This window comes from Pelodiscus sinensis, chromosome 3 (assembly GCF_049634645.1).
Source record: "Pelodiscus sinensis isolate JC-2024 chromosome 3, ASM4963464v1, whole genome shotgun sequence".
Classification (NCBI taxonomy): Eukaryota; Metazoa; Chordata; order Testudines; family Trionychidae; genus Pelodiscus; species Pelodiscus sinensis.
The window spans coordinates 149,455,783-149,478,946 of NC_134713.1; the positions used below are offsets into that span (position 1 = coordinate 149,455,783).

The following is a 23,164-nucleotide window of genomic DNA, read 5'->3' on the forward strand; positions in this document are numbered from 1 at the left end:
GCAAGTATTTAAAAACTCCAAACCCACTGCCATTAATGCAAAACAAATATGCAGGCTCAAGCAAAAGGAATCCAGGACTGAAAACAGCGATAGGATGACCAACACTATAAGCATCATGGTTTAGTGTATATATTTTGGAAAGCAACATGTAAGTTAGAACACAACATGTAAGTTAGAACACCCAGCCTAATAGCAATGGTGCAAGGGGTGTGGGAAATAGAAGTGCAGTGGATAAGAAACCCAAGAAATCACTTGGAGTTTATAGCAGTTTGACACACAGGAACACCATCTACTGCTGGGCAGTAGGGCAACCAAGTCAGGGATTTGATGACAGTACAATACCAGAATATCTTCAGCATGAAAGATGAGGGAGAACAACTGCCGGGGGTCCTGTCCAGCATTCTAGTAGAGATAAGAACATTTGGAGGAGAAGGCAACCAAGAAGGCAACCTGAAGTTGGAAAAAGAGCCCATGTGCAGCTAGTGAGACTATTGTTATGCAGTCTCCAGCCCCCGACCCCAGCTCTGATCCCGCTCACAGCCTCTGAACCCTTTATCCTTGGCCTCATCCTATATCCTGCAACCTCAGTGGGAGCCTGCACCCCCTCCCCTAGCCCAGCCCCCTGAGCTAATCTGGTGAAAATGAGACTGAGTGAGGGTGGGAAGAGTGAGGGACAGAGGGAGGGGAAATGGAGTGAGCAGGGGAGGGACCTTGGAGAAGGGAGAAGGCGTAGGAGGGCCCTTAAAGGAGGGGCAGGGCAGGAGATGGGCCAATGGTTGTTTTGTGTGAGTAAAAAATTGGCAATCCCACAAGAAGCCAGTGTGCATACACATGGTTTGAATGCTTCCTGTAGCTGCAGTGCCTCTGTATGGAGTTCTTTTTAATAGAGGCAGTTTAACTTTAAAAACATGGAATGCTCTCATGTTATTATCTAGCCTGTGGAGCATAAAATAGCAGAACTTAACTACATAGTGAATGTGCATAAATTAATGTAGTTTGAATGGTCCATGAGCAAAAGCCATTATTAACCAGAACCACAAACTCCTTAGTTTAAAAAAAATAAAAGATCCTTTTTCTTCACTAAGTTGCATGCCAGGAAACACAAGAAAGATATGTTTAAATAAAACTCTTCCGTTCCAGACACCAATGTGATATTTCCAAAATCTCTTGAAGTTGCCAAGGGATAATAATGTGATTACCCATCAGTGTGTACTCTGTGTGTATCACTAATTTCAAGATACAATTTTTTGTTTCTTTTTCAAAAGGTTTTTCTGTTGTATCTATTTATTAGATTACTGGTAAAAATAAAATATTCATCCAGGATCAGATTTAAGGTTGATAAATGTTACTTGATAAGAAGCATTAAGTTTTTGTCATAGTAAAAGATCTATGATATTTGCAACTATTCGCTTGCTTGATTTTAGTTTTTTTTTTTTAACAAACACGATAGGCTAAGTCCACTCTCATTTAGTGAACTTTGTATATGTATTTGCTAATGATTGGACTTCCATTTAAACAGAAAAGAATCAGTTTTGCTAGAATAAATATTACATTTTACAAACTCATAACAAAAAATAACAATGACAAAATATTTTATTAATATAAGTAGTTAATATTCACTGGGCAAAGTGACAGCCATGTGAAATAAAGATCCAGCATCAGTAAGCATAGCTCTGTGAACTGACATTTTATGCTTTTAAGCAGACTTTCGACAATTTTAACAATTACCTAAAATCCATCCGAAATTACTCTGTCAGCTAGAGAACTGTGCAACAGCTTCAGGACCCATAATGAGGCTACGGCTTTTTCCTTCCCCAGTCTGGTACATTGCCTTGACTGAAAGGAGACTTAATTTCTGTGAATATTGGTACCCTGATTTTTTTAAATTTTGGTTTCTTTCCCCATTGAAGATTAAATCACATGTCCTATCACTTTTACTTAATTTGTAGTACAGGACAAGGCCCTTGATTTATGAATTTCTTGTTCTGGAGTATGACACATTTTATAAACTTTAATACAGGTTTCTTTTGTTGCTGTTGAAGAATGTTTAAATGGAGAAGAATAAAACAATTATATTACTAGAGAATTTTACATACTGAGATAATCTGAGGTATGTGCAAGAACATAGTTACACTCCACTATAATATATTGTAAGTAGATTAATGTATCAATAAGGTCTACATAATAGTTTATGTGAAAAACTATTTTAATTATTTCTAGCTATAATTTAGCAGCTAGAAACAAGGAGGAGATTAAACCATGTGACATAGACCACCAGCAAATACTCCATGGACCACTGTTTGAAAGCTACTGCCATAAAACATTATTGCTTTCCCTGAGGATATGTGCTGAACAAGACAGTTGGAAGACTAGTTAAGGCAAATGACCAACTGTAAATCTGAATGTTTCTGCACCCGGAGTGTGTGAATGTCCAGGCAATAGAATTTTAAAGTCTTCTATATTTGCACATGCCAAGTATAGGCACATAATACAGTCTTTTTTGTTCTTGCTTTCATAACATCTAGCAAAATAGGGTTTTAATCAATAGCTTGTTCATAGGCACAATCCTAATAATAATAATAATAATAATAATAATAATAATAATATACACAGAATGTTGCAAGCATTCACCTGGAGGCTCTCTAGTAACTAACTTGAAAGAGCAAAGCAGTATGTTGAGAAACTTGCACTACCAGCTCTGAAATCCAAAAAAGTCATTATCTGTTTTTTATTTATTGTAGCAATGTTCTCTGTGTAGAATATTGCCTTCTGATGATTTCAGAGCTTTCTTCTTCTAGCTTAAAGCCAGCAAGATAAGCACACAGCTAAAATGAATAAAATTAGTCTTTTCTATTTATGTGTATCAGCCAGCGCTTTCAAATGTCTGAATTTGCCAATTTCTATTCAATTTTCTAAACCCACCCATTCAGTTTTCATTTGAAGCTTCAAATGTGTAGCATTAACTCCCAACTCACGCAATATTTATGTGGTGCAGAAATAATGTTGTTTGCATCATTTACAAACTTAAATCCATTAAAATATGTCTTATTGTTGACACTGATGGGTAAGCATATATGTGAACAGTCATCTCTTAGATCCAAACCGCAATCTACACTACTGCACTGGGGACTAGGAATTCCATATGATTCCTTTCATAGAGTTTCCATCAGACCACTCCCTGGAGTTGGGTAAGGGAGGAGGCAGGGTCGCTCTCTCCCTCCTAATCAACATGAACCTCCAAAACACGCAGATGCCTTTTTGAAAAGGCAAATTACTGTAACAGATGCATGATTAGGAGGGCATGAGATCCTGTGAGAGTGTATAAGAATAATGTCTGTGTAAATAGAGCAGCTATTTAAAAACAAACAAGCAAACAAACAAAGAATATTTTCATCTACCGATACATATGCTACATGGGGCTTGCTGTAGAAAAGACATGACCAATGGCAATGACAAGGATCTTCCTACTTGGAAAATGTACCAAACTGTTTGTAGGTAAGGGTATGTCTACACAGCAAAGTTATTTTGAAATAACTTTTCTAGTGTCTGCACAGCCAAACTGCTATTTCAAAATTAATTCAAAATAGCAGAGTGCTTATTTTGAATTTGGTAAACCACATTCTGCAAGGAATAATGCCAAATTCGAAATAGCTATTTTGAAATAAGTGCTGTGTAGACACTTAGGGTACGTCTAGACTACAGGGTTTTGTCGACAGAAGTTTTGTCGACAGATACTGTCGACAAAGCTTCTGTCGACAAAGAGCGTCTACACTACATTCAGTTCTATCGACAAAGCAAGCTGCTTTGTCAACATGGCAGTGTAGACGCAAGGACAGTTTACATGCAATAATGCTTTCTGTCGACAGAACTTTGTCGACAGAAGGCGTTATGCCTCATGAAATGAGGTTTACCAGCGTCGACAAAACTGCTGAGTTCTGTCGACGTTATGTCGACAGAACTCAGCGGTAGTGTGGACGCAGGTCTAGTTTTGTCGACAAAAGTCCACTTTTGTCGACAAAACCCTGTAGTCTAGACACACCCTTATATAGAAATAGGGGACCTCCAGCCTTTCCAGGGTGTCCTGGTGGCCACTCCAGCCTCAACCAAGAACATTCCTCTTCCTCCCCCGCTCCTTGGAGTCCTTAAATGGGTTGACTCTAGCCACAGTGCCTGTGCCAGCTCCAAGCTTGCCAGCCCAGAGTCAGCAGTGGCCACTGGGGCCCCTGACCCAGTGGCTCCAAAACATGAGCCAGCAAGCCTCTGGCAGCCAGCCCCCCACCGCTCCCCAGGAGCAGTCTGCCAGCTCCCAGGAGCCTGCCAGAGCCCGGAGAAGGCGGGCGCCTTCCTGGTCCAGGGTGGAGATCATGGACCTTATTCAGGTTTGGGGGAGATGCCCCCAACATCCATGATCTCCTCCCTAGATGGAGGAATGCAGCCATCTATGGCAGGATAGCTGCTAGCCTGGCCAGCAAAGGCCACATGCGAACCCAGAAACAAGTTTGCATGACAATCAAGTTGGTCCAATGAGACCGCCCACCCCTGAGCCCTGAGCTTCCCCTCCCCCTTCTTCCCCTTATTTCCCCCTCCTCTCTCCCACTCTCTCTCTTCCCCTCTCCCTCCTCCTTTTCCCAGTCTCACCAGAGTTTCATTCCCTCCCCCTCCCTTTGTGTTCATGAAAATACATGTCTTTTATTTGACATCAGGAAGGGGGTTAGGGAGGGATAAGTGGAAGGATGTGAGAGAGGAATGAGGCACAAGCCCCCAGTGGGGCAGACCAGGGAGGCTTTTAGTGCTCCTCAGGGTTGAAGCTCTCCCACAGGCCCCCCGATGGACCTCCCAGATGGCAGCCTGCAGAAAGTGCAGCCAGGATCACAGCAATGCATCCACGAGAAGCACCAGAGTGCCCAGGGGCTGCTCTGGCTCCATGATGCAGAGTGCTGTGGTGTCCTGAGTGAGGGCAACCAGAGCACGCAGAGACAAAATGCTTTGTTGTCCCTCATCGAGGTAGGCAAGCAAGCAGGGAAAGCTGAGAACCGGCTGTCCAGGGGGGATCCCTTTAAGCACAGGCCTCTGAAAGCCTTAGGCAGCAGCTACACCAAGTAACTTCTGACCTGATGCCTCGCTGGACCTGGTTCCGGCCGGCCTTAAATGCGATTCAGCATCCACTCAGTGTACACACGCTATTTGGAAATAGCAAAACATTATTTCGAAATGCATTTTGTGTGTAGATATGTTATTTTGAAATAATTTATTTCAAATTAACTATTTTGAAATAAGATATTTCATAATAATGCTATAGTGTAGACATACCCAAACATAGAGAGAGAGCAGAGATTTTGATTCTACTTGATTGTGAAGATAAATCATTATCACATAAGTGAATTGGTGAGACTCCCTTGCTTACTCAATGCTGCAAATAAAATAGGCAGCTCTCTTGATCTGTTCACATACATCAAAAGGATATGTGCTTTGACCAGGTACTGTCCTAATATACTTCCAAATAGTTTAGAGTAGAACTAATATTCTTTGTACCATGTTTTGAAAATTAGGACACAAGAACAAAAGTACATACGAGAAATTAAGAACAGCCATATTGGGTCAGCAGTGGTCTATCTAGACCAATATCCTGTCTTCTAACAGAGGCCATTGTCAGGTGCTTCAGAGGGAATGAACAATAGAGGCAACCATCAAATGAGGCTAAAGACATCATCCCTGCCTATCCTGGCTAATAGCCATTGATGTACATATCTTCCATTAATGTATCTAGTTCTTTTTTGCACCTCGTTATAGTCTTGGCCTTCACCACATCCTCTGGCAAAGAGTTCCACAGGTTGACTGTGTGATATGTGAAAAAAATACTTCCTTTTGTTTGTATTAAACCTGAGGCCTATTTATTTCATTTGCTGCCCCCAAGTTCTTGTGTTATGAGAAAGTTGATAACACTTTCTTATATATTCTCTCCAGTCTAGTCATGATTTTATAGACCTCTATCATATCCCCCCTTAGTCATCTCTTTTCCAAGCTGAAAAGTCAGTCTGTTATTAATCTCTCCTCATATGAAAGCTGTTCCACTCCTCCACACACACATTGGTTCCCTCCCCCCCTTTTCCAGTTCCAGTAGATCTTTTTTTATATGAGGTGACCATATCTGCATGCAGTGTTAAAGATGTGGCCATGCTGTGGATTTATATAGAGGCAATATGTTATTTTCTGGCTTATTAGCTATTCCTTTCCTAATGATTCCCAACATTCTATTGGTCTTTTGGACTGCTACTGCACATCACATGGATGTTTTTGGAGCACTATCCACAACTGCTCCAAGAACTCTTTCTTAAACGTCAACAGCTAATTAAGATCCCACTATTTTATATGTATAGTTGTGTAAGGTTTCTTGTCAGTGGAAGGCCATGCTGACTCACTGGGAGCCCCTGAAGTTTAGGTCTTCAGGCCTGATTGCAGGTAAAACCACAGTGATAGAGGCACTCCTTTGTTCAGGTGCGTGACAGCAAATCAACCCTTAGGCAGTACTCTGCACTACAGTGTAGGAGCCCAGGCCCTGGATCAGGGCGGGGTGACAAACACTTAAACCTTGCATTTATAGCTTGAACAACAGTAAACAACAGACTGCAGGCTGAGCTAGGTGTTGGGTCTCCTTGCTGGCAGAGAGCTGACAAGCACAGGGGCTTCTTTCCCTTGGGAACCTGCCACCCAAGGGAAGAGGTGACAGGGGGGACACAGGCCCACCCACTCCACTGCGTCCCAGACCAGGGCCCTAGCAGTGGTGGCGCCGCGGCCACTGGGTCGGCGGGGCTCCAAGCCATAATGCGCCGTCCAGGTTGGTGGGTCAGTGGGGGTCGAAGCTGCAATGCACTGCCCAGTAGACTTCCCTTTCTTCAGCCATCCCGGAGTCAGCTGTCTCTGGGACACTTCCCTGTTCCCCCTGGGAGCCTACCAGGCTCAGAGGCTGCTCCTTGGTGTCAGCTGGGGATGGAGGCGCCAGCAGCATGTCCATAGGCTCTGGGTCCTGCACTGGTAAGAATCCAGGCTGTCCAGCCTGTGCATTTGGGCCTAGCAAGGGTCCTGGGGGTTCAGGTAAATCTGTGGGCCCAGGTAGCAGCTTTCTCAGCCTTGTCCAATGATCCAAGTCCGGCAGCAGCCATTGCGGTCTAGGCCAGTGCTCAGGGCCCAGCAGTGGTCCGGTGGCCTAACCCAGTCCTCCCTGTGAGGGCAGCGTGGCAGGGCCTTCCTCTGCTGGGGGTTGGGAAGAGCCTTTGCCCTGCTCGGCAGCCTAACTCCAACTGAGCTTGGAGCTCCTCTCTTTATACCTCCGGCCCTACCTTGCTGTTTCCTGTGGCTGGGGCTGGGTGGCTTTGGCATCGCCCACCAAAGGGTTTTTGTGGGAGTTTCCTCCTTTGGGTCAATAGGAGGCCACGCTGACTCACTACAAGTTGGGACTATGTTTTCCATTACTTTAGGCATTAACTTTGCATTTATCAGCAGTGAATTTCATCTCCCATTCTGTTGTTCAGTCACCTGGTTTTGTGAGATCTTTGTAATCCTTCACAGTATGCTTTAGGTTAAACTATCATGAATAGTTTTGTGTCATCTGCAGATATTTCCACCTCTTTACCTCTTTTTTCCAGATTATTTATCAATATATTGCACAATATTGGTTCCAGCACAAACACTTGGGTCATACCACTTTTTATCTCTCTCCATTCTGAAAACTGACTTCTACCATTTGTTTCCTATCTTTTAGTAAGCTACTGATCCATGAGAGGACCTTCCCTCTTATCGCATGACAACATACAGTAAACTTCTGATAATCTGGCACCTTTGGGACCCAGGAGGTGCCGGATTATCAGATATGCTGGAGTATCAGGAGGTACTCTGGAAGGGGGGCTGTGAGGGGTCGGGGGAGGGGCGGGTCGATGGGGAACGGCGAGGTGTGGGGTAAACCCTCTGCTGTTATACAGAGAGGCGGGGGAAGCCCCGCACAGGCCAGCTGAGGCTGCAAGTGACAGGCCAGCTGGGGCTGCAAGCAGCAGCAGCGACTTGGGGAAGTGACGGGGCAGAGCAGCTGGGGTGCTGGGGTGCTGCTTCACCTGAGTGGCACTGCGGGACCAACCTGGCAGCACCCCAGCTGCTCTGCTCATGGCTTCCCCAGGTCCGCCGCTCGTCAGTTTCAGCAGTGGCAGCGGCGTGGAACAGAGCAGCTGGGGTGCTGCCGGGTGCCGAGCAGGGGAGTGAAGGGCGGCGCTGCGGGACCAACCCAGCAGCACCCCAGCTGCTCTGCTCTGCGCCACTTCCCCAAGTCCGCCACTGGTCAGTTTCAGCAGCGGCAGCAGTGGATTTGGGGAAGCAGCACGGAGCAGCTCCAATTGTCCTGCTGGCCAGAGCACTTCCGGGTTCCAGTTGGTGCCAGACTATCAGGAGTGCCGGACCACTGGGTGCTGGATAATTAGAGTTTTACTGTATTTTGTTTATGACCCTTTGGTGAGGAACCTTATTTAAAGTTTTCTGAAAATCTAAGTACACTATGTCCACTGGATCCTCCTTGCCCCCATGTTTGTTGACCCTCTCAGAGAGTTGGAGTAGATTGGCGAGGCATGATTTCTCTTCACAAAATCATGCTGACTTTTCCTCAACAAATTATGTTCATCTGATAATTCTGTTCTTGCTTTTGTTTCAAACAATTTTCCGTACCAGGTGGCTTGTTTGAAACTGTAGCACAGGACCTAAGGGTGCTTTCCTGAATGTCTGACACAAATAGTTAACTGGGGAACCAAAGCAAAAGTTTGATAATACTGAGAATAGAGGTGAGATTTTATTCATTAATTCTGAGTCTTCTTACATATATATGACTGAGACTATGTCTATACTGCAGAGCTTTTCTGGGATATCTGAGGTTCTAGCGGATGTGTTCTTTCCGAATCCCTGTATTCCTCATTGTATGAGGAAGAAGAGATGTTCTGAAAGAGGAGATTTTTCCGAAATTTGGCCCCGTGTTGATGAGCCAATTTTTGGAAAAGCCTCTTCTGAAAAAAAGCGGAAAAAGATACGCAAATTGTGGTTTGCAATTTGCATATCTTTTTCAGACTTTTCTTTGGAGTCTAGACATAGCCTGACTTTGGTGTGATTTCTATTCTAATGTAAAGGAGAGGTGACTTATTGTAGTTTCTTATTGTAGAATCTTATTATAGTTTCATGTGAGAGTTTGTAATCTCACTTCAGGCTAATCTGTGACCCAGAAGTTTTTCCTTTTAGCTAATATTTTCATGAAATTCATACGTTTTCAATGTAAATTCTTGTTAGTCATGGGGAAAAAATGAGAATTTTTTTATTTTGCTGAAAGCCAAGACAAATTGTCATGAAAACTAATCAGTTTTCACTCGGAAATGGCCCTTTCTTAAGTGAAAAAATGACAGTGTATAAAACTAGTGAAATTAAATTTGAAAAGAACAAATTGATGTTTATTTATCTGATTCAGAACTCTCCAACTTCTTGTATTACCCAGTACTAACAAGGTCAGCGAACAACTGAGTTTTTCAAATCACATGTATAAATTAAGTCTATGTTTTGCAGCTAAAACCACATAATGTGTTATTTTGCTGAATAGAACAATGAAGCAGTATGCACAATGTCTTTCCTGTTTTGGTTCACTTATGGGTGAATGGACGCCTCTAGCTTTTAAAATGTATTTCTTGTATCTGGCTATAAGGCTGTGTCTAGACTACATGCCTCTGTCGTCAGAGGCATGTACATTAGACACATAGGCAAAGGCAAATGAAGCCGCAATTTAAATGATCGCGGCTTCATTTACATTTACATGGCTGCTGCGCTGAGCCGACAAACAGCTGATCAGCTGTTTGTCCACTCAGCGCGCTAGTCTGGACACTCCCCGCCAACATCAAAGCCCTTTGTCGGCAGCCCCGGTAAACCTCATCCCACGAGGAATAACAGGGCTGCCGACAAAGGGCTTTGATGTCGGCAGGGGAGTTTCCAGACTAGCGCACTGAGCGGACAAACAGCTGATCAGCCATGTAAATGTAAATGAAGCCGAGATCATTTAAATCGCGGCTTCATTTGCATTTACCAAAACAACAAATCTACATGGCTCCGTCGATGGAGCCACGTAGTTTAGACGTACCCAAAGAGCTTGTTAGAGAACATACTGTATATGCACACAAACCATTGGGTATTAGTGGCACACTTAGTATTTAACACAGCATGGAAGGGGGTCTATGAAACTAGGAGGTAAGCCATGCTACAGTTTATTAAAGTAAGAGGCAGTCTGTAGATGACACTGATGTTACCTCTCACTGTGACCCAGTTTTGGAAGTACAATTTTTGATTTTGTTCTAGTTCACTGCAGATAGGGTCTGATAAAATGCTCTTTGAGAGGAATATTTTCATCGACCTCATTGGGTTTGGGATCCTGACATTCAGTGATTTTCAAACTGGAATACACAAACTCTTGTTGGGGGTATGTGAGAAAAATCCTGTAACGTCGACAATGCAATTGAATCACAAGGTATATCATGACCCTATTTCAGATGGGGGTATGAGTAGACTACATTATTTGGAAAGGGGTATGCTGACTAAAATGTCTAAAGCCTTAGTTCATAGTCACAAACTGTTCAAAAGAAAGTACTTTGACTCTAGCTGATAAATCCAGGAACTACTCAAGCACCAGAACCAGAGGAGTAAAACACAAACCAGAGGGCAGGAGTGTCACAAATGTCTCCTTGCATAACATCTGCCTGTGTGGTTCTAGTGGGGATCTGTGTGCAAAGCCTGAGGTTATGTCTACACTGTGTTTTTTGTGGAAGAGGAAATGCAAATGAAGCATTTACATATCTTCTTCCAATCCTTTTTGCGGAAAAGGTTTTTGGGAAAAAAAGCCCTGTGTACACGGGGCCATTTGTTGGGAAAAAACCCTTTTGCACAAAATCCCTCATTCCTCAAAAGAAAAATGAGGTTTACAGGCTCTTGCACAGTGTAGACATGTAGATGTAGCCTGAGAGTCCAGCCATGCGTGGGCAAGTTTCCATTTACAGATGCTCATCCTAGGAACAGAAGGAGAGAGTGGAGAAGAGTGCATAAATGCTACTGATTTATGGAGGTAGTTCAGGCAATATTGCAGATTGGGAGCAGGATCCAGCCTCTGGATGGGCTTAAAGTGACTGATGGAGCAAAAGAGAGAGATTTGCAGTAAAAACCTTTGCTGCGTAACTTATTCAGTGGTCGTGTTCCTGCAAGTAATGCTCTAAATGTCTGTGTGGTGTCCCTGTGTTCCTTAGAGTATGTCTACTCTGCACACTTATTTCAGAATAAGCTATTTTAAAATTTAAATTTTGAAATAGCGCATCTGCACAGCAAACGCCTGTCAAAATAGCACTGAGCTATTTCAAAATAGAACATTCACACTCAATATGAACTGCCCTATTTTGAATTAAGTGTCTACACAGCACTTAATTCGAAATAGCTATTTCTAATTTGGTGTTTACCAAATTTGAATTAAGGGCTCTGCTATTTCAAATTAAATTAAATTCGAAATAGCGGTTTGCATAGATAGACGCTATTAAAGTTAATTCGAAATAAGGGCTGTTATTTCGAATTAACTTTGCAGTGTAGACATACCCATAGTGTTTTTTTGCCATTGATTACTGATTTGTACTCTCAGCCCATTTCCATCATAACTCATTTTTTGTATGGGAATTTATTATAAAGTTTAAAGGCTACATTAAGGCATATATCTTGTACAGTTCTGTTTTCTTCAAAGGAGTTATTCCAGGGATGATTTTAAGCCCTGTATAGTCAAAGGGTACTGGTATTGTTTCTATTAAGACTAATACAATGCCTGAAACATAAATTTAGTTTCAGATAATTTACATTCTGGAAATTTAAAATAACAACGCTTTTTCCTAATTGCTACATGCTTTACAATAAACTTTGCCAATGTATGGCTGAGGCGGCCCATGACTATAGGCCAACTCGGCCATCGCCTAGGGCGCCGCTTTCAACGGCGCCCGATGATGACATCACAGCGTGCCCAGGGCGCCCAATGATGATGTCACCCCCTGGCTGCCCATTGATGGCCGTGCAGGCAGGTGTGCCAATCGTGCATTCCGCCTGGGGCGCCAGCTGCTGCAGCCCACCTCGGATCGCTCCTGTATATGGCTCAGACCATAGCATTCATAATCAAATTTTTGTTTAAAATTTTCCAAAGTGTGTGCATGTTGGAAAAGGAGAGATATTTCAATACAGTGTTTTGCTTCTGAATCCTCTATAATTTTAAGAAGGGCAGTAATAAAAATAAATATAATGCTTTATATGAAGAAAATATGTCTCTGGTGCTAAACCAGGGTGCTTAAAATAGATACACAGAAATTAGTTTAGATACAAAAGAAAAGCTTCATTTATTTGTATCACATCTTGCATTCTGGAAGTTCAAATGCCCATAGCATATCTCAATAAGTATAAATGGTAAAATATATATGAAAGAAAAAATTAATGGTAAGTTCCAAAGAAGGCTGGTTGAAATTTTTCTATTTAAACAGTTTTTCAATCGAAAATGGGAAAAGTCCACCTGCCATGAAAAAAATTGATATTTTGTTTAAAAAAATGAATGTTCGAAAGAAAAAAAAAAGGGTTTTTTCTTTTTTGACTAACATATTTTGATACGATATTTCAGAGAAAAGTTGAAATTTTTTCTAAAATGTTTTAATGAAAATGAATGGCGTGGGGGGAGAGGAAATAAAAAAGTTTTTGCTGATATTTTCCTCAGAGAATTTATTTTACAGCCAGAAATACTTGATCCGGGGCTCCGGGCTGCTGTAACTGCTACCACGACTGCAGTGGCAGCTAAAGCCCTGGGCCTTTTAAATCCCCACCTGAGTCCCACAAGGATTGGTCCTGGAGTTACTGAGGCCTGGCTAGGGAAGGCACAGCACAGTCCAGGTGGCACTGATAGATGGCTACCAGCTACCACTAGCCCCATCCCTTCTGCCCAAGGTACTGCCCCTTTCAGGGGTCCAGGCTCCCCCCCCCCCTACACACATTGCATAGAGCCTAGAAAAGTCTGCCCTGATGTTAAAACACAGAACGGTGACTCCAGAGATCTGGATTTCATTCTATAGTATTCTTGTCTGGCCATGGACAAGTCATTTAAGGTCCTATCCTGTGAGGTAGTTAGAGTTCAGAGCATTCAGCATTTTCCAAGATTGAACTATTTATACCTCCATTTCTCTAATGTTCATGCTGGAAGTATGTTTTTAACTAAAATTCTATAATCTTTATAAGTGATTTGACTTCTAAAATGGACAGTTCTATCAAATTTCAAAGTGTTGTTGTGCCTGCAAAAACCTGTATACATGCATTCCTTCAGTCTTCAGGAATACAAATAGTCCCATTTCAAGTAGAAATCCTCATCTTGCTCATCCAAATGTGTGGTTTCATAATGCCTCCCTTGAAAATGTGGTTCATTGTTATCTTGAAACACAGTTTATACTACAGATTGAACCTCTCTAGTCCGGCACTCTCTGGTCCAGCAACATCGGTAGTCTGGTGTGATTTTAGTTAACTGGATGTCCACTTATCATGGGTCTGACCAGCTTTCCCCATGCCATAAAGTTTGTTTACAGCCACCAGTCCTGGCTCTCATTGTCCTGTGCTGTTATTGAGCTCTGAGGGTATGTCTACACTACAGCACTAATTCGAACTGACTTAATGCGAATTAGTTAATTCGAACTAAGCTAATTCAAACTAGTGCATCTAGACCTAAAACCTAATTTGAATTAGCGTTTTGTTAATTCGAACTAGCATGGCCACATTGAGTGGACCCTGAATCGAAGTTAAGGCTGGCCAGAAGCAGTGCCGGCAGGACATCAGGTTAGGACTTAGAGTATGGAGCTGCTGCCTCAGGCTAGCCGAGGGCTGTGCTTAAAGGGACCTGACCCCCATCCCGGACAGACAGTTGTCAGAGTTCCCTGCTTGCTTGTCTACCTCCATGAGGGACAGCAAAGCAGTCCAGGCTTGGAGTGCCCTGAATGCCCACACTCGGCACATCACAGAACTCAGCCATCAGCCCGGCTGCACTTGCCGCAGGCTGCCATCTGGGGGGTTAAGTTGGGGGGCTGTCAGGATCCAGGAGGCCCTGCAGGAGAGCTTCCACCCTGAGGAGCTCGCAGAGCCACCCCAGTCCTCCCCATCGGGGGCTTGTGCCCCATTCCTCCCTCACCTCCTTCCACTTACCCCTCCCTACCCCCCCTTCCTGATGTAAAAAATAAAGGACACGTGTGTTCAAAAATAGAAACTCTCTTTATTTAACAAAACTGGGAGGGGGGGATTAACCTCTTGGGAGACTGGGAAAAGGAGGTGGGAGAGGGGAAGAGAGAGGGTGGGAGAGGGGAGGGGAAAACCTGGGAGAAGGGAGCTGGAAGGGGGAAACCAGGGGAGGAAGAAGGAGGAGAAGTATAAAACTATGATACGTCATATCTTCAGTACAGTGTACAGACGTGGTCTTATCACCTCAAAAAAGATGTTTTGGCCTTGGAAAGGGTTCAGAAAAGGGCAACTAAAATGATTAGGGGTTTAGAAGAGGTCCCATATGAAGAGAGGCTAAAGAGACTGGGACTTTTCAGCTTAGAAAAGAGGAGACTAAGAGGGGATATGATAGAGGCATATAAAATCATGAGTGGTATGGAGAGGGTGCATAAAGAAAAGTTCTTCATTAGTTCCTACAATATAAGGACTAGAGGACACCAAATGAAATGAATGGGTAGCAGGCTTCAAACAAATAAAAGAAAGTTCTTCTTCACAAAGCAAATAGTCAACCTGTGGAACTCCTTGCTGCAGGAGGCTGTGAAGGCTAGAACTATAACAGAGTTTAAAGAGAAGTTAGATAAAGTCATGGAGGTTGGGTCCATGGAGTGCTATTAGCCAGGGGGTAGGAATGGTGTCCCTGGCCTCTGTTTTTGGAAGGCTGGAGATGGATGGCATTAGACAAATGGCTTGGTCATTGTCTTTGGTCCATCCCCTCCGGAGTAGCTGGTGTTGGCCGCTCTCGGCAGACAGGATAGTGGGATAGAAGGACCTTTGGTCTGACTCAGTACGGCCGTTCTTATGTTCTTATGTTCTAAGCTCAGGGTCGGGGGTCTCACTGGACCAACTTGATTTTCATGCAAACCTGTTTCTGGGTTCACATGTGGCCTTTGGTGGCCTGGCTGACAGCTATCCTGCCCTAAATGGCCACTTTCCTGTGCCTAGTGTGGAGATTGTGGACGTTGGAGGCCTCCCCCCAAACCTGGATGAAGTCCACAATCTCCACACTAGACCAGATGGGTGCCCACCTCTTGCAGCCCTGGGCAGGCTCCTGGGAGCTGCCAGCCTGGTCCTGGGAAGTGGCGGAGGGTTGGGTGGCAGCGGGTGGCTGGCTCATGCCGTGCCAGGTGCAGGGTCTGCTGGCTGGGTGCTGACAGGCTTGCACCTGGCACGGGCACCGTAGCCAGACCGTATCCTTTTAAGGGCTCTGGGGCCAGCAGGGGGGCAAAAGAGTTTCCCTGGCTTGGCCCAGAGTGGTCACCAGGGGAAGCTGGGAAGGGCTAGCCTCCCACTAGTTCAAATTAAGTGGCTACACAGCCCTTAATTTGAACTACTTAATTTGAACTAGAAGTTAGTCCTCATAGAATGAGGTTTACCTAGTTCAAATTAAGGGCTCCGCTAGTTCGAATTAAGTTCGAACTAGCGGTTTGTATGTGTAGCGCCTATGAAAGTTAATTCGAACTAACGGCTGTTTGTTCGAATTAACTTTGTAGTGTAGACATACCCTAATGTACCCCTAAATGTCTTCTAAGAGCCCAGTAAGCAGTGGAAGTGTTAGTAATGCTGCTAGACAATATTGACCTCTTGTCATTCAGCAAATTCTCTGGTTCAACACCGGTCAGGTCCCAAGGGTGCTGGTCTAGAGAGGTTCAACCTGTATATTTGAATGTAAGCTGTATACGATGTCAATGCATCACAGTCTGCAAATTGCAGTTCCAGTTATAGTAATTTCTACTTAGTAGGGTCTGATCCTGCACCCTGTGCCAAAGCTGATCTTTCATTCAAGTCAATGGGAGATTTGCCCCAAAGTGAATTCAGTGGGAAATGTGCCTGAGTAAGGAGTCAGTAGGAGTCAGTCTTCATGGTGAAGCTACACTGTGGGACAACAAAGGGTCAACCAAATCAGTGTAACTCTATAAGGAAGACAAAATGCTTAATTGGGCAATAATCTGAATGAAGAAAATGAGAAAATCAAATTAGAAGGGTGAATCTGTAGTAATGAATGGTATATAATGTTGTTGATCCAACGGGGAAAACTTAAGTTTTCTCCTTCTGCAATACTTTTGGACATGCAATTTAATATGTGTACGTAATTGATAAATAGCGCAAGTTGTTTGTAACGTAGGCTTTGGGAACATCTCGCCACGTACAGAAGGTGGAAAGATATTCTGTATCATCTATGCCTTACTGGGAATTCCTCTGTTTGGTTTTCTGTTGGCTGGAGTTGGAGATCAACTAGGGACCATATTTGGAAAAGGAATTGCCAAAGTAGAAGATACATTTGTTGTAAGTATGCTAAATATATTATCATGAATGTTACTTATCACTCTAAAAATAGCAAATTAAGTGAAAATATAGTACATTTTTTAAAGAGAATAATGGAGTCGGTCATTGATAATGTCTGGCAAAAGATGTGTTGAAGGTTACTGAAAGTACATGCTATCCAACATTGTTGATCGAGAACTGAGTGAAGTTCAACATATACGTTCAGATTTAGTTTCCTAAAATGATTATGACTGTGAAGAAAAATTGGATCAAAATCAATCAATTTCCCTTTAAAAAATGCTAAAGCAGCAGCAGTTTGTTTAAAAGATTACAGTATTACAGCCTGGTAAGGAAGTCACAGACACAGATATTTTTCTACATGGGATAACTTGACATAATACAGGGGAATTGGTGCAGGCACTTTGAGATCTATAGTAAACCATAGATTAAAACATATAGGCTGTGTCTAGACTGGCAAGTTTTTCCGCAAAATCATCTGCTTTTGCGGAAAAATTTGTCAGCTGTCTACACTAGCCGCTTGAATTTTCGCAAAAGCACTGACGGTCTCATGTAAGATTGTCAGTGCTTTTGCGGAAATACTATGCTGCTCCAGTTTGGGCAAAAGTCTTTTTCCGAAAAACTTTTGCGCAAAAGGGCCAGTGTAGACAGCAGAGATTTTTTTCCGCAAAAAAAGCCCCAATCGCGAAAATGGCGATCGGAGCTTTTTTGTGGAAAAGCGCGTCTAGATTGGCCATGGATGCTTTTCCACAAAATGTGCTTTTGCGGAAAAGCGTCCTGCCAATCTAGACACGCTTTTCCAAAAATGCTTTTAACGGAAAACTTTTCCGTTAAAAGCATTTCCGGAAAATCATGCCAGTGTAGACGTAGCCCTAGGCTGTGTCTACATTGGCAAGATGGGGCCTAATGGTAGAAAAGCATCTTTCAGAAAATGGAACACCACTGGCCATAACCTACACGAGGAAGTAAGAAAACAGATTAACAGAGCCAGACATGTACCCAGAAGTCTCCTACTACAAGACAAGCCCAAGAAAGAAACCAAGAGAACACCACTGGCCATCACCTATAGTCTTCAGCTAAAACCTCTCCAACGCATCGTCAGTGATCTACAACCCATCCTGGACAATGATCCCTCACTTTCACAGGCCTTGGGAGGCAGGCCAGTCCTCGCTCACAGACAGCCCGCCACCTGAAGCAAATTCTCACCAGCAACTATACACCACACCATAGTAACTCTAACTCAGGAACCAATCCTTTCAACAAACCTCAGTGCCAACTCTGCCCTCATATCTACACCAGCGACACCATCACAGGACCTAACCAGATCAGCCACACCATCATTGGCTCATTCATCTGCACATTTACCAATGTTATATACGCCATCATGTGCCAGCAATACCCCTCTGCTATATACATCTGCCAAACTGGACAGTCCCTACGTAAAAGAATAAATGGACACAAATCAGATATTAGGAATGGCAATATACAAAAACCTGTAGGAGAATGTTTCAGTCTCCCTGGACACACAGTAGCAGATTTAAAAGTAGCCATCCTGCAGCAAAAACACTTCAAGATCAGATTTCAAAGAGAAACTGCTGAGCTACAGTTCATCTGCAAATTTGACACCATCAGTTTAGGATTAAACAAAGACTGTGAATGGCTAGCCAAGTACAAAAGCAGTTTCTCCTCTCTTGGTGTTCACACCTCCACATCAGCTGCAAGAAGTGGTCCTCACCCTCCCTGACTGAATTAACCTCGTTATCTCTAGCCTGCATATTTATACCTGCCTCTGGAAATTTCCACTCCATGCATCTGATGAAGTGGGTCTTTGACCACGAAAACTTATGCTCCAATACATCTGTTAGTCTAAAGGTGCCACAGAACTCCTTGTCGCTCTTTCGGAAAAGCGATTGAAAAAAGCTACGCAAATTGCAGAGCGCAATTTGCGTAACTTTTTCCAACAAAGGACTGTAGTCTAGACCTAGCCAAAGAGATACCTAGGGACATTAGCAACATAACATGCAGACAGAGTATGATTTTTTTAAAATATGTACTTCCCAGTTACAAGTAAGAGCTACAGTTAATGTAAGAGAGTAGAAAAAAATCTCCCTTCATTTCATTTTTTCATGAGTATTTGATAGGACTTGGCTTCAATGTCCTTTGGCAGAGTTAAGGTCTCAGTCCTGTTTCTGACACTATGTGCTCTGTAGAGGTCGATGAGATTACCCATGTGTGAAGTTACTCACGTGCACATCTTTGAAAGCTAAGCAAGTGGCCCCTGTTTGGGTGGGTCTTCACTCTAGAAAGCAAAGAGGAAGATAAAAGCATATTTCAAACGTATTTTAAGAATAGGACAAGAAAATTGTAAAAAGCACAAAAATTGCCCAGGGCAACTTAGGAGCAAGTTGCTAGTCCCAAATATTTAAGAAGAATGAGTCAGAACCCCCAAAAATTGTTCAATTAAAAATACATTCGGATTTCTGTTTATCGGCATTCTGGTATTTGGCATGAGGGGTACATTTTCATGCTTATCTTTGCAGTCATGAAAGGTAAGTGCTTTAAAAATATAAAATGAAAACTGAGACTTAAAAAAAACCAACAGTTGCAAGAATTACAATAATAATGTGAGATTGACAAAGCTGCTCCTTTGAAAGACGTTTCCCAATTCCTGCCTGACACCCACCACTAGGAGTCTCCTCCTTCTGATGCTTTTTTGCTGAAATCTGGAAAAGCAGGAGCAGAGGCAAGCAAGGAGCATGAGCAGTCAACTGCATACTCTGCCTAGTTAGACCCACAGAAGCCTGTATTTCCTCCTCTATGCTGCTGTTGTGCCATAGAGCCAGAAGTCCTTTAGTTGCACCTCTGTATAGTGCAGACTCCAACAGCTGAAGCAGCTTCAGCTACAATCCCAGCAGTGGTTGTCCCTTGCAATACATCAGCCAGGTTACACACTAGTGACATTATTAACGGGGCTTAGCCTCATTAGCCATTAATGACCAAATGCCCCTGTACTGCTTTACTTGGCTCTAACATGTTTGCAGTTCCTCAATGTCGTGGTCGCTAAATTCAGTGCTGTGCCACAAAAGCTACCTAAGATTGTATTTTATTAACATGATTATTAAAACATATTTACAGAGATTTAGAAGCTTGTAACAATATATACATACTAACAACACTATCCTAGGTGGTTATCTATTTATTGTATTGCAGTTAATCTTCAAAATATGCTTTTAATAACAGCTGGCATTTGACATACATACATTAACAGTCATATTACATTTTAAATACATATTTAGCAGCCTGATTTGCACTGCCATTTCCTGTTGTTTGTACCAGCACTGCAACTGTTGTGTGTTTAAAGGGATCAGTTCTGTGCAGCATGACATATTGTTTGCCTATTTTCCTTTATTGCAGGAACTGACTGTCATGGTTGCTTTTCAGAGTCTCAAAATGCAAAACAGTGCTATTCCAGACAGTTTCATCAACCAAGCAGATGATGGTGTTAAAAAAAAAGGCTCAGGGGATTGACTTTTGGCTCAAAGCCATCATTTCAAACCCAGCTGGATCACTGGCAACCAAGAGCCCTTTGCAGCTAGAGTGGTCTGAAAAGTGGAAAGAACACATCATGAGGTTTTGATATTCTTTCCACTTTAATTCTTCTCTTCAGAAAACAAAATTTTCATGAAAATGTTTGTTGAAACTTCAGACTTTGGAAAGTTTTGACGAGTTCTATCTGCACTAACTGGTTAATTATCTCTTTGTGCACAAAATAGCTTAATTAATTTCCTAACAGATAGGTTTCTATATAATAAAACCGAATAGCAATTTGCTCCCTTGGTGGCAGTTTCTGCAGGGAAGATTTTATTTGAATGGTCAGACACTGAATGGCTCTCTCACTCTTAGTAGTGATTTTTCCATCCCATTCCTCCATGTAAAATAAAATAAAAATTGAGACACTTTGTAGGGGATTTTACATCACCGTAAACTGAGCTCCCTGGCTTTGGATAATAAAAGAGTGGCTTTAGTCTTAATGACTGTCTGGAATAGTTTTCACCATCACTAAATTAGTTTTAAAAATATAAGAAAAGGTCCATCATGAACCTGTTAAGCTCTCTTCTGGTCTCATTTATTGCCTATACAATAGGTCAGATTTTAAGAAAGTCTCCAGTTTTGTGGCTCCAATGTTTTGCCTGTACTAAACTGAACCAATTTATTTAACCAGCTACTTGATTTGTGCCACGCAGTAACATACTTAGTAGGCTAAAATGCATGATTTTTACCTATAGTTATTTGCAGGTGCTGCATGCACAAAATTAGAAGCCAACTGAGGCCTATTCAAACATTTTGCTAAATATGCCAAACTTCAATATGATGACCCTTTAATATTACTAAGTGGTATAAATTCCATTCATTCAGACCAAAAGGGAAGCATAAACCCAGTCAGCAAATGTTTCCCAGAAGATCCACAGTTGCTTTGAATAAACGCTGCTGTTCTTTGGTGGACTCAGAGGATAATTGTACATAGCAGTTAAATACCTGTGGCTGACCTGGATACGTTGATTTGAACTCTCAGAATTCAGACTGTGGGGCTGAAAAATTGCCGAGTAGACATTTGGGCTTACATTGGAGCCCAAGCTCTGGGACCCTGAACATCTACATAGCAATTTTTAGCACTACCTCATGAGACCCATAAACCCAAATAATTTGAACCAGGACAGCTTCAGCCATACTGTAGATCTTTTATTCCAAAATGATAGTGCCCTACCCTCTGATCGCACCTGGAAAAATGCGTGTCTGACAAAATAGTTTATGACAAGTACCTAGTCCCAATTTTGACACAAATTTGTTGAATAGTTTCAGACATATGGTTCCCCCCGGCTGGATTCATGAGAAGAGTTAGGTGATATTTGAAGAAGCCCTCTTAAGTGCAGTAGTTAGGGCAAGTACAAAGGAGATCTAAGGTTAAGGCCTATTATTTGTGCAAAGTGGAATAGCTGTGACAGGAGATTATGAGTAACTCACTCCAGAATAGTCAATTGCTTGGGGGTTGGGGCATGCAACCGAGCACAGAAATTCTGGATTCAAATCACCTGGTCAAAAGTAGGAATTTGAACCCATGTTGCACATCCCAGCTGAGTGCCTAACCACTTGTTTAAAGGTTATTAGTCAAGTGTTGCCTGCTCTTCCAGCCACTTTGCGACTCCAGCTTTCCTTTGCTTTCATATTTAAAAAAGTTTAAAATGCCTGAAAACTAAATTAAACATTTTGGCTATGTCTACATGGCAGCTTCTTGCACAAGAACATCTTGCGCAACAGTTCTTGTGCAAGAAGTCTTGTGCAAGAACATGTCCACGCTGCCACGTGCAAGATGTGCTGTTGCGCAAGCACGTCCATGGCAGTATGGATGCTCTCTTGTGCAAGAAAGCTCTGATGGCCATTTTAGCCATAGGGTTTTCTTGCGCAAGAAACCCCTTCCACACATCCACTCTGCCCTCTTGCACAAGAGCTCTTGTGCAAGAGAGCTTACACCTGTTAGAAAAGAGCGTAGCTCTTGCGCAAGATGCCCTCTCTTACCGTGCTATACTGTAAATCTTCTTGCGCAAGAGCAGGCAGGCAGTGTGGACGCTCTGCAGATTTTTGTGAAAGAAAGGCCGTTGTTGTGCAAGAACCTGCCAATGTAGACATAGCCTTTGTGTCCAAGTGGACAAAATATTTCATTTGACTAGAAACAAAATTTCTGTTGGCTTGTGTCAATTCACTAAAAATTCTGAAACATTTTGTTGCCATTCTGGTTGACTGATTTTTTTGCGTACATGTCAATGAACTGAAATTAGTTATTCGTACAGCTCTACTACTGAGTAAAACCTCTCACTTGGAGTTTGATAGGTGTTCTAATACAATGGCACGGTTTTACTAACCATGGATTTTCTCTCTCCCCCTGCCCTACTTCCCTTTCTTCTGTAGAAATGGAATGTGAGTCAGACAAAGATTCGCATCATCTCAACAATAATATTCATATTGTTTGGCTGTGTGCTGTTTGTGGCTCTTCCTGCAGTAATATTCAAGCATATAGAAGGCTGGAGCACATTAGATGCAATTTATTTTGTAGTTATCACTTTAACTACCATTGGATTTGGTGACTATGTTGCAGGTAAGATTTTGTCTTGATTCTTTCTCTCAACCCAAATCTATAGTTTAAATAGTTGTACAGGATTTGCATTGTAACTCCCTCCAAACAGTAGACACTTTGCAGATAGCATGGAGGCAAGATTATGGAAGACAATCCAGGATCACTTGTCTTTCTCCTTGACAAATATGTTCAAACTGTGATTTTCAAGGCCAGGGAGGCTATGTCAATAGTCAGAACCATTTGCATTAATACAGTAAAAAAAGCTTTCTTCAACTTTGCAATAGCTTTTTTCTAACTTTAGACAAGTACAATGTTAGAAGAACAATTACATTATTTCAGTGTGCTAAATGTTTTTATTTTTACATGGGAATAATTTAAAGTCATCTCTGACAATGGTCATCTTCTTCTCTTGTCAAAATATTGTTT

General features: G+C 42.5%; 1 protein-coding gene across 2 annotated transcripts in view; it reads left to right on the top strand.

Annotated features, from left to right (window-relative positions):
- Nucleotides 1–23,164, top strand: part of KCNK2 (potassium two pore domain channel subfamily K member 2) — a 265,921-nt gene that overhangs the window by 188,854 nt on the left and 53,903 nt on the right. For both annotated transcript variants that reach the window (XM_025178605.2, XM_006137350.4), the window contains exons 4-5: nt 16,451–16,611; nt 22,573–22,759. In XM_025178605.2, coding sequence (XP_025034390.1) covers nt 16,451–16,611; nt 22,573–22,759 — 348 coding nt within the window. The remainder of the gene's footprint in view (nt 1–16,450; nt 16,612–22,572; nt 22,760–23,164) is intronic.